This window comes from Phaseolus vulgaris, chromosome 7 (assembly GCF_051622355.1).
Source record: "Phaseolus vulgaris cultivar YP4 chromosome 7, ASM5162235v1, whole genome shotgun sequence".
NCBI lineage: Eukaryota > Viridiplantae > Streptophyta > Magnoliopsida > Fabales > Fabaceae > Phaseolus > Phaseolus vulgaris.
This window is the reverse complement of record NC_143504.1, coordinates 58,566,237-58,581,331: the sequence shown is the minus strand read 5'-3', so window position 1 is coordinate 58,581,331 and position 15,095 is coordinate 58,566,237. Positions and strand designations below refer to the sequence as shown.

At 28.9% G+C, this 15,095-nt stretch overlaps 1 protein-coding gene across 1 annotated transcript; it reads right to left on the bottom strand.

Moving 5' to 3' along the window:
• Positions 1-433: 433 nt before the first annotated feature.
• LOC137830749 (receptor protein kinase TMK1) lies at positions 434-4,553 on the bottom strand. Its single transcript, XM_068638261.2, has 2 exons — positions 1,985-4,553; positions 434-1,425 (listed from the first exon to the last, which is right to left on the bottom strand). The coding sequence occupies exons 1-2, from the start codon at positions 4,350-4,352 to the stop codon at positions 917-919; spliced, it is 2,877 nt and encodes a 958-aa protein (XP_068494362.2). The 5' UTR covers positions 4,353-4,553; the 3' UTR covers positions 434-916.
• Between the last annotated feature and the right edge of the window lie 10,542 nt (positions 4,554-15,095).

The following is a 15,095-nucleotide window of genomic DNA, read 5'->3' as shown; positions in this document are numbered from 1 at the left end:
TTCTAGCATGATTAAAAATAAATAACGTGAAATATTTAATTAAAAATAAAATACTAAAATAATGGTTACAAATTTTAAACTACGATAACTAACCTTCAGTTTATAATATAACCAATTTGAAATAATTATAAGAATTTGAAGAAAAATGTATATGTTATAATTAAAAATTGAAATTATTATTTTATACCAAAATTTAATTGAAGATATATAAATAATTTTTTTAGTCAGATTTTTATTAGTTAAATTTATAATTTGTGTATAGATAGATGAATTTGAATTGTTAATTGCGAATAAATTATCAATTGTTAAATTTATTTCTTAAATTGAAATAAAAGTATGTCTATGATAAGAATCTTGTAGTGTGCAGAAGTTTTTGCTCTTTTGGTACAATGCTACATGACCAAGATAGCAGAAACATTAATGAATGAAGAAATAACAAATAAGAGGCATTTCATTGATTGTGGTACATTATCTACAACCATTGAATCTTAAATATGAAAGTTGAAAATAAAATACAAAACATACACATGAAAACTCTTAAATCCACCACTACACCAAACACTTGCCATCGACAGCAAGAACTGAGACAAAAGAGGATGCTGAGGTATCTGCACTGTACCAACAAACTGTCTCTAAAGAAAATGAACAACTAGGAGCAAGGTTTTGAGCACAAAACCACAATTCTAGCTGCATCACCAACTCTAACATGGTCTCCAAAACCAATACAATGCAAACACATTTGTCTACAGTTTTCTGCAATGTTAAGGTTTCAAAGACTCAAAACTGCAACAGCAATTGCAATTTAAAACCTTGAGGAGACTAGAAATGAGACCAATGATTTGAATATGTACTTCACCAACTTAAAACTAGAAAATGGAAAGCAAGGTGCATTCAAGAAATCAACAAACAAATGGTTTCAGCGGCCATCAACAGAAGTGAAAGACTCTGCAAACCCAGTAGGCCTTGCAGGGATACTACTCTTACTGTCCTGCGGGTCCACATAGCTCAACTCCTTTCCTTCTGTCTCTTGCCAATCCTTCACCATTTGGTTAAGGGGAAGAGTGTAGTCTATGCCAGAATACTCCTCGGTGTCATCATCTAGTGGTTTCCATTTCTCAACAAGCGGTCCAAGAACATTCACAGCATGACTCATATCTGGTCTTTGGTATGGTTCTCTGGCAGTGCAGTGCCCAGCTAACTCGGCTATGATGGAGACAATGTCGAACATTTCTTCCTTTATGTCAAGGGCAGGGTCAACAGCAGCCATTAGTTTCTCCTTGTCTGATTTTACATGCCAGAACCACGATGCCAGGTACTGGCTTTCCTCAGGTCTATCCTCGTCAAGTGCCATTAATCCAGTTAGCAGCTCCATTAGCACCACACCGAAACTGAAAACATCTGCTTTGGTGGTGACTTTGCCTGTCACTGAAATACATAATATAAAATGCAGAAATCAATGTACTTTATGAATGTGCCAAACACATCAGGATCATACATTTGGGACTGTAAAAGTTTCAATATGTGGTCCCTGATAATGATATTATGCAGAATCACATGAAGTCTATCCTCTTGGTGAGATATTTGTCTCTGTTTTCAGTGAAATTTTTAGAGTCTTTTCAAGAAATTTGACAGATTTCTTCAGTAACTACAAATTGCTGAAAGAGCAACTATATGTAACAGTACTTATTCTGTGCATAATTCATACTTATCATGCCCCGTATGATGGGCACAAGTAAGTTGAAATCTTTTTCCCTTTGAATCAGGTGTTTTACTAATTCCCATGTTAAAAAAACAGTTAAAAAAATTGAGCTCTAATTCGTTTTGCTTGAGAGTTCTAAGAGAAAACCTGAACATTAAAGAAGGGTATACAGCAGCTTTTAGAAACCATACACAGAGAAGGCAATAGCATATAGAATCAACAGAAGTCGCAGCAAAAATAAAGTATATCATAAAAGATTTTCAAAATAAAATAAAACAAAATTACCTGCATATTCTGGTGCCAAGTATCCAAATGTACCAGCAAGCCGGGTCACTACAGATTTTTTGCCATCAGGAGCAAGTTTTACCAATCCAAAATCCGAGACTTTTGCTCTAAAATCATCCCCAAGCAAAATATTTGATGATTTAAGATCTCTGTGGATGAAGATCTGGTGTGCCAGACTGTGAAGATACTCCATTCCTCTAGCAACATCCAATGCAATATTGAGCCTCCTCTTCCAAGAGAGTGGTTCCAGTTGCAAGGTCTTCCAGTGGAAAAGATGCATACTGAGAGCCCCTTGTGGCATATACTCATAAACCAGAATCCTCTCATTACCTTCAACTGAATAACCCAATAGAGATACCAAATGCCGGTGCCGGACGTTTGATAGAACTGCAATCTCAGACTGGAACTCATCCAAGGCTTTGCTGGTAATGACACCCGATTCCATTCGTTTCACCGCAATCTTAGTCCCATCATCCAATTCTCCCTTGTAAACTACTCCAAATCCACCGCGTCCAAGCTCATTCTCCCGTGCAAAATTCTTGGTCACATTTCGAAGGACCTGAACCGATATCACAAGGTTCCCAGATTCAATGACATGAGACTCCCCACTTCCATTTAGAGTCCCAGACCCAGCGCCAGTCACTGCTGAAACACTCCCATTGTTGTTGTTAGCAATTACAACCTTCAGCGCAATGTTCGAGTCTGAAGGATCTCCGGGGTGAATCACCAGAGACCCTGCTCTGTCAGAGACACCCTTTCTCTTCCTGAAACAATACACATAAAGCGGAATGAGAACAAAAGCCGCAGCTGCAACACCTGCAATAGGAGCCACAATTAGAACCAAGCTTTTCCCTCTGGAATTATTTGACTCAAGAGAAACACTGCGAGGCTTTGGATTGGGACTAGATTCTTCAGATGGATTAGGATTACCCTTATCAGATGAAGGAGGTTCAACCTTACCAGAACCAGAACCAGGACTAGGACCAGAACCAGAACCTGGTGGAGAAAGAGAAACTTCTGGGGCATCAATCACAAGCTTCACCCCTTTCCCAAAACTCGGGAAGGGAAGAGATATGTTATTACCACTCAGATCCAACAATGTCAATGATCTCAAACTAGTCCAATTACTGGGTATCCTACCACTGATATCATTACCTCCCAACCTTATTCCAACAAGAGAATCCAACTTGGCAACAGAAGGACTCAAAGTACCACTAAGATTAAAGTTACTCAAAATAATCATTTCCACCTTTCCATCCCCATTGCACTTTATCGCCAACCATGGCCCATCACACGGATTATTCCCACTCCACGAATCAACCAAAATCTGAGGGTAACCCAACCCCCCAAGAAAATCCAACAGCGCCATCACCTCAAACGCACACATAACCCCAGGCTTCGACAAGCAAAAATTATTGCTTTCAAAACTCACTTTATCCGCAGCAAAATCAGGGATCGGACCCATGAAGTGATTATTATTCAAATCCAACCGCTGCAACTTCATCCCACTCAAACCACGCGGAATCAACCCAACAAACTCATTCCCATTAAGATCCAAATCCCTCAGCGAGACCAAATCCCCAATGTTCATCGGAATACTCCCGCTAAACTTATTCCCGTGAAGCCACAAACTCGTCAATGAAATCATGCTCGCAACAACTTCGATTTTCCCAGTAAGTCCGTCCCCGCGCTGGTTGTTTAGCCAGAGAATCTGCAACGCCGGAACGGCGTTCAACGCCGCCGGAATCTCCCCGGTCAAGCTATTCCCGGAGAGCTGCAGCACCTCCAGCGACGGCAAGGAGCCGAGAAACGCAGGAATGGGACCCACCAAGTTGCAGCTCATGCAAGAAAAGTTCCTCAACTGCGCCGAATCTTCCAAAGTTTGAGGAAGCACCCAGCCACCAGAAGAGGCATTGAGATTATTGTAATCCAAAGCCAACACCTGGAGACTCCGAAGCCCTCGGAAAAAATCCCCGGGAATGGATTCAAAGCCGTTGCGGTTGAGAAACGCGTATTTCAAGTTTGACAAGCCATTGAAGGAGGGTAAGGGCCCGTTGAGGTTGTTGTTCTGCATACCCAGATTCTCCAACATGGAAAGCTTGTTGAAGTTGGAGGGTAGCGGGCCCACCAGACCCAAGTTCTTGGTCTGAATCTGAGATACTCTGTTGCCATTGCAGAAGATGTACTTCCATGGAGGATTCCCACACGGGTCTCCTCCTTCTTCCGGCCACGGTAAGAGCTCCTTGTTCTTCAAACCTCTTCGAAAACTGTTCAGAATCCCCACATCGTTCGGGTCCGTTTCGGTTAACACTACCGTCCACAGCGAGAAAAGGAGCAACGGCAAAGACTTTGTCAGTGCCACTGTCATTGCCGCGTCCCTTAAAACGCTGCGTTTCGGGAAGGCATCACCGTGGAGAAGAAGCTTGCTGCCACCAACTACGAACAGTGAGAGTGCAATGTATTTAGATTGAGTTTGAAGTCGCTGTTATATCATAAGGCCTTGTTTGTCTCTGCATTAGTAACTACAATCACTTCCACTACGCACGTCCTATTTTTGTAATAAAGACTCATATTTAATTCACCTAAACTCCTCTTAAGACTATAGTATTTTTTTATTAAAAGTAATTAAAAAAATGCATTTTTCAACTATTTAACGTAAACAAACAAGTATTTGAAAACTCATTAGTCCCATAACTCGCGTCACAGAATCACGTCAGATCGAAATGAATACGCAGGTTAAAATAAACCATGCTGTGATTAAACTCAATTAATTTCACATTAATTATTTCACGTGCTCAATTTACCTCTTTAACTTTTTTATCTCTCTTTTTTTTATCATACATTTCAAAGGTGTACCTTCATATTTTTGTAGTATAATAAAGTTATACAACAATATCCAGATAAAGAGTAGCTTACCATAAATATGATATTTAAACAATAAATAAAAAATATCACATTCAGTGTTTTTTTAATAAATGTGAGCTAAATCTACTATCTCGACACTCACCATTTATTTATTTTATTAATTATAAAAATCATAACAATGTTTTTTTTTATTATTATAATCTTTCGAAAAGGGCATTGCTGTGTCTATGGGTCCTGTTTCTGTTCTTTAAAATTAAATTTATTACCTAGTTACTTCATCCATTTTTTAATGGTTAGTTTTTTTAAGAAATTTTTTTGTCGGTTTATCTTTTAAATTCTAAGATAATATAATTTTACTTTTAATTATATCCCTAATTTAATTAAGGTGTAGAGATAACAATTAGTTATGATAAATAATGACACATTAATATAAATTAAAATAAAATTTATTATAAAAAATAAATAAAGTAATTGAAATTATATTGTTTTAATTTAAATCCATTAAAATAACTTCGTTAGTATTAATTACTGAATTTAAAATATCATTAAAGTTAATTTTATTCTTGAAAGGTCTTTATGGTTTAACATATAAAAATTATTTTTTAATTTATTGAGGTTTTCTCTTAATATATTAAAAAATTACATTATTTTTCAAGATTAATAATATTTTTTTATCGCTCTTCTCTCTTCTCCATATGTATCATTTCATGATAAAACTCGGACATAAACGTCAAACTTCAAATTTTACAATGCTTCACATAAAATAATTAATCTTATTAAGATTATTTTGACGAACTTCAAGTCAAAATAAATATATTTAAATAAAAAAAATTGTCATATAAATAAAAACGTGAAGTCAGCGTATTTTTTATTAATGGATAAATATTCAAAATTTCATTTTAATTATAAAATTATTATTTTTCTATATAATTTATATGTTTGGACAACTTTAAACTTATATTTTATAAAAAATATATATAACTCTTTATCATTTCCCATTTCTGTAGATAAATATCATCATACTTAAAATATATTTATACACGATTTTTTAATTGTATTTAAAAACTAAACCTATTTTATATAATTACATTGAATTAAAATATATTAAGTCAATTATTAATAAATATATTGTTATTGCGACTCATGTACAGCTTGCCACGTAACCACAAACGTGACTATGAGATGTCAACCTCGATACGCGTGTCTCGCGGTCTGTTCTTTAAACTCGGAGACTATTTATATTTTTCAAAATTTATAATTATATTTTTATGTTTCTTTTATTCTAATTCTAATTTATTGCCTTTAAAAATAAATTTTACATAAGTTATTTTACAAAATTAATACATATTTGACAATTATTTTTCAAACAGCTAACCAATTTATAACGGGATAAACGATTTAACTCAATTTTATCCACTTTAGACCAAATTCTACAACTTATACATATTTATTAGTATATTAATATTATAATATATAATAATAAATATCACCTACCCAGATTACTATATAACGTTTTGTTATTTTGACTTAACAAGTCATTATACTATTTTCGTATTTAATTATAATATTTTTTAATAAATTTAAATATAAACACATTATAATCGTGTACTCCATTTATTTAATAATAAAAAAATTTAAGTTTATCCTCGAATTAATTAATATTTCATTTACCATGATTTAATTTTATTTTTTGAAATCATTTAAGTAAAATATAATTTTAAGAAATATATTTTTAAATAAAATTAGTATAATTAAATAATACTGTCTAAGTTTTTAATTAATATAAGTGTTATTTAATTTATTTTATAAGGAACAAGTTATAAATAATCAGTATACAATCATTACTATACGATTTTTTTTACTTGTCTCTGAAACAAGCATTAGAGTTATAAATTTAGAAACGAGTTATTTCAGAACTATGTTATATTGAAACTAAATTTATTTAAACTATTTTATTTACTACAAATACTAACTATACAATACGTATCACGATTATTCTTTTAGCTGTATTTAATGTTTTTTCATTATATAATAAATCACAGGTATATATATATATATATATATATGTATATATATATATATATATGTATATATATATATATATGTATATATATATATGTGTGTGTGAGAGTGAGTGTACTAGGTACTCATGGAATATAAGAATGAATACTAAATTATAGTCACTCACATGGGTATAGATGTTAACATGAGTATTTTCCTTTTTAATATGAGCATAGATAAAATAATGATTTAAAATCTATTTATTTTCATTCTTAAATAGGTTAAACTTATCTATAAATTAGAGAAATGAGTTAAGGTTGTTTGAGAAAATGTTTCACATGAACAAAACTTTTTATTCTCTTGAGGTAATTTTAAAATAGTATGTCAGAAAGTGTATTTTCAATATTTTTCTCAATCCTTAATTATGATACACACATGTTTATTTGTATCCATGATTTAAAACAAGTAGTTTGAATCTAGATGATAATATTTTTAGATCTCACAAGAGTTGGTCCTTGAATCTGATTCATTATACTTATCAATATTTGTTAAATGATAAAATAATACTTTCGAAATGATTTTTTTAAAATAAAATTAGTTTATATACATATTAAAAATAAAAATGTTAACAATTATATAAAAGAACTTCTACAAATCAATTTTTGGATGATAAGGTTATCCATAAAGTTTTTAAGAAAAAAAATATAAGTTTATATTGTATATTAAAATTAATTTATTAAAAAATTTGTCCAAACATAAATTATTATAATATTGTACTTATTATTACTAAGAAGTTAAATGGAAAAAAAATTAATGATTGAATTTTATTGGTGATTTCTCTACTTGTATTTATGTTTAGATTATTTTAGTTGTTGAATTTTATATAGTTATACATGTTTTACTAGTTTATGGATTGAATGTGTTTGTGTTTTGTGCTGCATTTATTGTCAATACTAATGTTCCTTTAATGCTTTGTAATAGGAGAAAACTTGTTTTAATTAATGTGGAAAAATCAGCTTTAGAGTTTTTCATAATTTTCCGTGAAAGAAATGCTTTTGTTGATAAGTTTGCTAACCTAGTTTTTATTCATAATGAATATTTTCGTTGGTATAATAGACTTGCATCTAATCTTTTCGTAGGGTTCTTTATTAATAGATATAAATTATCTATATACCGTTTTTGTTAATATATAAATTTTGATTTAATCCTTCATATTTTTTTTTATTTTATTTTTAATAATAATTACAGTAACAGATGATTGCTGTTAATTAATGTGTCAGCTTATATTGAGATATAAATTTTATAATAATAATAACTAATACAATCAAAATTTCATAGTGATGTCTACAATAGTTTTATATATAAAAGATATATATATGATACGTGTTTTATATTTTTATTGGGTTTTGTCATTATATTTAATAAATAGTTTGTAGATGTCAATGCGCTGGATGCTGACCTGGTATTTTCAATGATGCTTTTTTTGTTGGTCCATGGTTGTCTTTCTTTCTGTCTTTCCATGGTTTGAGTTAACATGCCAAATTTTAGGTTATGCCTCCCACTAAATTCTTCAGATATGGAAAAACGTAACATTTTTAATTTTATGTGAAATAAAATTCTCAACTTCATTCTCTATCCTAACTTATTTTATGTGGAACCAATTTAAATAATCATTTACTATTACAACTTAAATAAACTCGGTTATATGTTGGACCTTGGAAATTGTATTTTACTACTACCTTCTAATAACAAACTAATTATCATATCATCTAAAAACTTTAACATCACACACTATTTATTTACAAACAAGGCTAAATTAAATTAAAAAATTATTATTTTAAATGTTCAAAATACTTTTTTTATTTTCGTTTAATACTCTGCTATTTGATTTTTATTGTCAACTTAGCTTCTATTTTTTCATACCCAACAAAACGTTTTTCAATTTCCTCTATCTTCTCGATTAACTTATTTTTTGCGAAAAAAAATTATTATTGAGTGTAAAATATAAAAACAAAACTAATAATCAGGTTATAGCAAAATCAAATAATATAATACTTAATTGAAAATAAAAAATTAAACATTGGTATAATTTTTTTAATAAAGATTATTTAATTCATAAGCTAAGTAGCTATATTTTGTTTAACTTATATTTTGACTTTGTTTTGTTAAGGTTTTTGGGTTTCAGTAAAAGTGGTATACTACAGACGAAAACAAAACAAAAGGGTACTTTTTATGTTGCAGAGCATATGTGTAAGAGAATCTTGATATTATCAGGAATCACGTGCCTCGTTTACACGAAGTCGCTGGTTGTGACACTCACAACCCTTGTTCTAATGCAAATTAGTAAATTCAACACACTTTTCCTTAAAATTAATCTTGGATTAGAGAAATAATTAAACATTAATTACGTGTTAGATAACTTAGACCGTAATTTAAGTCCATTTAATATAAATCGTGATTGAGCACAAACCTCCAAAGCTCAGATTATCTCGAATGCGGTAATTGATCTAGCGATACGATATTTCGTATTTGAGGTTAAAACATGAATGTTATCTATAAAAACAAATGTGTCTCAAGATTCTCTTGGAGATCCCACATCGACTAAAAACGAGAATATTTCATTGTATATAAGTGGGTGCAAACCCCATCTCATGAGTCGGTTTTATGAAGTTGAATTAAGCTTAAGGTTCACTTTATAATAAGATATATTCCTTTTAGACTCGATTGAGAAGTTTGTTTCGATATCGCTAATATAATCTCACATGTTCAATAATCGAAGTCAGTAACAATTTAAATATATCTTCTTAAAACTTCTTTTAAAAACAAAATCAAAAAGAAAAATCATAACGAAGAAACTACTTCGAAATAAAACCAAATAAAATACTAAAAGTAGAGAAGAAGGAACAAGTGTGATAAAATATCTGATTCCTTGCATATTGGTGAGAAACTGTGAAGGAAGAAATAAGATGGAAGAAAAAGCCTTAAAGATAGGGTAATAAGTGGCATAAAAGTTGTGTGACGTAATTAAGGAGAAAGTTTTTTGGGGTTTTGTGGTGTATCTCGTGAAAGGGACCACAAGGGTATCAACATCAACCCTTAAATTTTATCTACATTTAATTTGGTGTATGTTTAGTTGCTTCTTGCACCCAGTGATACAAATTTAATACTTCACTTCAAGTTTTAAAGTTACTTTAAATAATTTTACTTTACATGCAAATTGTAGATATAAGATTCAAAATCATAATAATTAATTTAATTAATTGAAGAAACTTGTATAGACTTTAATATAATTTTCCCAGGTTTTGAAGGTGTCATCTACATGTAAAACGCAGGTTAGGTTGCTCAGCATCATCAATAATACCAACTTCGCATGCCTCACGTTCATGGTCATAATAACTTTTAAGACCTGCAAGAAAGAGAAGATAGGGGCAGTAAAAGGAAAAAAAATAAGTAAAATGTTTATTTTTTACTCATAGTGTAAAACACTGTGAAAAACAAAGCACCATTTTCATAAATATATAAATTTTAATTTAGTTATTTTGTATATTTTATAATAATATATTTTTATATTGTTGGTTATTAATTCATATTTTATTATTTTTAAATTATTTTACCGTTATATTGTATTAATGATTAATTTACAGGCATGTTAGTATTCTTATCTTATAACTTCCAGTAATTATAATTTTATATATATATATATACTCAATCATATATATATGATTGAGTAAATCAAAATGAATAAGATCATTGTAATTTTGTGTAATTAGATTCAATCAGTTGCTACAACTTTTTGTCTTATTTTATTTTTTTCAATTAGTTCTTACATATATATATACTAAATGATTATTATTACTTGAAATATTGAAGATCAGATAAATTATTATTATTACTTGAAATATTGAAGATCAGATAAATTATTATTATTACTTGAAATATTGAAGATTAAATAGAAAGTAGCAATGAAAAAAAGTACACACTTAAAAATTGGATGAGCCATTGGTGAAATTCCTTTTAAAAATTGGATGAGCCACTGGAATTGAATAATGCAGTAAACTTTTTCAGATTTAAATTCACAATTTCTTAAGCAGTGGCTAGTTTGGTGATTTTGTATAACAGCTAAAAATGGAAATTATAAGTATCATTTATGTGATATTTAAAAAAAATATGGATTAACTTATTTATATTAATCTCATTCACATTAAAATTTAAAATAGATATAAAATAGGTTTTTTATAAGAGTAGTTTGAAAAATCTTCTTCAAGGTCTCTCCTAAGTCTTTCTAGTCTAAAATAACTTCACAAACATTTATTTAATTACAAGCTTTTACTTGAATATTAATTAATCTTACTAATGAAAAATAATAATGAAATTATTTTGCTTTTATTTTAAGAAAAAATATTTTACTCAAAAGGCATAATAAAAACAATTAATTAAATAACGTCTTCTTATCACCCATTAAAATTATGATAATAAATAGAAATCACCTACTCAATTATACTTTTGTCATATTGATAGTATAAGTTGCTTGAATGAGAGAAATTGTTATTTATAGATACCATAAAGGATAAAATATGAAAGACATTTTATCATTGAAATTGTTTATAAAATTGGTGAACCAACTTAGTTGGCTAGTCGATTTAATTCCCAAAAATGTAAACCAATTCCAGATTTGGTGAATAATTCGTTGAACTAGTTTACAAAACACAAGAAAAAAAATGATGAAGAGCCATTGTTTTTTTTTTAATTTTTAATATTTTAACTAAGGCTTTATAACTTTTTTCAATCAATTTTTGTTAATCAAATGATAAAGATCCAATCTTAAATTAAAAAAGGTTAAAATGATATAGAAATTTAATAAGGGCAGAAGAAAAAAATATAATATTGGCATTTTGTGGTATAATTTTAAAAAATTACTGACTTGCATATTTTTATGCTTTTTAGTATATATAATTAGAAATACATATTAATACTAACTAATTTAACCATAGTTTAATGATAATTAAATTAATCGCCTATGAATTAATACATTCATTTATTCATTGCGTGCTTAAAAATCTGTCACATTTTCTTTAAAAACACGTCATTTTCACTTTTAACATTAAAATTAGTATACACAGTTTCAAAAAGTCGTATATTTTAGGCATGCATGGTAGACTAAACACACAATCAAACAAATATTTAACAATGATTCCGATTTCTAAAATGTAAATCAAAATTTACATAAAATAATTATTATAACCAACAACATCAATCAAACATAGTTGATAAATAATTAAATTATTTAAACATGTTTTTATGATTTCCATTTATATATATATATATATATATATATATATATATATATATAAACTTAAGAAGATAAAAACCACTTCAATGATCTATGTGCACCTTCAAAAGGGAAAAAAAATTATATTACATGGAAACAATTGTTACGATAGTCCATAAATAAACTGTGCTTAATTTTGCAAAATCTCTGAAATTCTACATTCGAAGTTTGAATAATTTTATCTATTCATGTTACACTTTTAATTTTTACTATTTAATTGAAATTTTCATATTTTTATATTTATTAATTCAATCAATTAAATTTGTTTATGATTTTACTATGTTGATTATCTTATTTTTTTTCTATGCAAATATATTTTAATATAAAACCATAAAATTCAAATTAAAAACAAATGGTGTCTAATTCTAAATGCTAAGTGTTCTCACACCTTGTGGAATGTTGAAAAATGTACTACTACTAAAAAAAATAGTTTTCACCAACCCCTTTAGTATTTACATATAGTCTTATTTAAATTTGAAATTGTAGGTGGCAATAAAAAACATTTTAGTTCAATATACAAATATTCACAAATGAATATATGCATTTTTTTTAAAGAGTGATGTTCCTTATCAAAATCAATTTGAAACATCCTACTACATACCCAGCAAATCCTTTTTGATAAACTAATAAATAAATAAAAATTATTGTTGTTTGTTGGAACATTAATTATTATTCTCACCAATACTATGCATCGCATGTAAACCTCAAAAGCCATATGTAATTGAGCACCTAAATTTGTATATAAAGTGCATTGGACATATTTAACCAATCATTCATACTTCAACAGACATTTCAACAAAAATGTGGGCCCATTTCCATTTTCCACTTATCACCATGTCTATTTTTTAATTTGAAGTTCTTAGATTATGTTACAGATTCTATTGTGGGAGATAAATCACAAACTCAATTATTATTATCAATGATTCTAAAGAATGGTGAGGCTTCTGGGGTGGGTTCGAGTGTGGGGTAGAACACAGACAAAGTTGGACCCATCGTCTGGTGCAATGTTTTTTGTTTTGTTTGTAGCGTCTAGTGAATTTAAGAGTGCACTTATTAGGACCAAAAAGATAAAAAAAAAATATTTATTTTGCTCTTTTCTCTAACCTAAATGTACCTCCATGTTTCTTTCCATCTTGATTTAGGCCATGAAAAATGTTTGGTATTGCACATTCACCATATATACATTGCAATCATCCTTTATAAAGATGAAAATAAGTGCTTAGTTATGAACAAAAGACAAGTGTCTAGCTATGAAACCCTCTTCTGATAAATTATGTACCTTGCACTTCCCATTGTTGAATGAGTACTTAATTATGAAAAAAAAATACATTTTTTTCACTATGATATGTCTTACTTTGTAGCTCATGATCATAGTCATGACCTTTAGTTGAGGTGTTCATACCAAGTTTTCTAAATCCATCTACTTTTTTTTTTTCATTTGAAATGTAATCATGGTTTTTATTGTCGCTTTTCATCAATAAAATCATTCACAAGTGCAATGAGACATGTGGCATGTTTTTGTTTTGAATAAATTTTAATATTTTCAAATGAAATGGCCATTTAAAATTTAGTATTGTTCAAAGCCAAAGGAAAAATTTGTATGGAAGTAGAGAATCCCTACCAAAGAGAATAAAATGGTAGGGTATGGTGGTTGTACAATGTGGAATAACATTAACATTGAGTTGTGAGAAGTGAAAGGAAGAGAAGAAAAGTAACATGTTAGAAGTGTAGTGTGTGCATGTTAACATTGGTTATAACTACAAAGCTCCAAATTTTGAATGGACAACTCTCTTACATTCACTTAGATATTTTTGGAATTCACAATTCTCGTACGTCCACTTAGATATTTTTGGTAAGCTATGTAGTATATTTTTGGTAAGTTATGAAAGAGAGTCATTTGGCATATATGATAATTTAGTATAGATTGATTAAAAAAATAGTAGTTAAGTTAATTTTGATTCATAATTTTTTTTATTATAACACGTGTTACTTAAAGAATTGAGAAAACCTCAACACACTATTTAAATATCGAAAATGTATTGCTCATCCAAAAATTATTTGACAGATGTACTTGAAGTGGTTCTCAAGACTTAACAAGTTCGTCGATAAAAAAAACAAGCATTACTTGACACAACATGATTAAATGGTATGAAATATAACCATAATGTCGAGATTAACTCCATAACTTGTCTTAATTCAGGCCCAAAATTGGAGGCTCGCTAAAATGCTATAAATATGTATAAAATATTATAGAAATTATATTTGTATATATTCATTCAACTCATGCCTATTATCTATATACAATCAGATTGGAGACATATGCTCCATATAACTTGTTACTTCATATGTTATGCCTATCTATCAATAATTACACTAAACTATTACCTTATTTTTACCTCATATATTATACATCGATACACTTTCTATATACATCTATATGAAAAATATAATAATTCCAATAATATACACTTCACTAAATTTTTTTTTACGTATTTATTACAACAATTAATACTTCAATCACCAAACATCAAATCCTGACTCGAATGTCTTTTAGGTTGTGTTTGGATTGAGAAGAGGATTTAAGGGAGTTAATTTGGAGTGATTTGAGAGAAAAGTGTAAAAAAAGTGAAGTTGTTTGGATTAGAGTATATTAGAGTGGTTTTGTGAGAAAAATTTATTGAAGTTTGAGAGTGATATGATGATTGTAAAAATATTTTTATTCTTTTAATGTGTAAAATGTAAGTTTACAAATTTACCATTTACTTAAAAATATTTAAATAATAAAATATGAGATATTTTTGTATAAATTTTAGTTAATTAAAATTTTATAAATATATAAAAATAATAATTTCATAAAATCAAATCAAATCAAATAAAAATAAAAATTAATTTTAATTATTATTAAGTATGTAATTT

Bases quoted from the DNA above. Each gene is read 5' to 3' on its own strand.
- LOC137830749 (XM_068638261.2), bottom strand. From the start codon at position 4,352: ATGACAGTGGCACTGACAAAGTCTTTGCCGTTGCTCCTTTTCTCGCTG. The intron at 1,426-1,984 runs GTAATTTTGTTT...TATGTATTTCAG, and splicing joins CTTGGCACCAGAATATGCAG to TGACAGGCAAAGTCACCACC.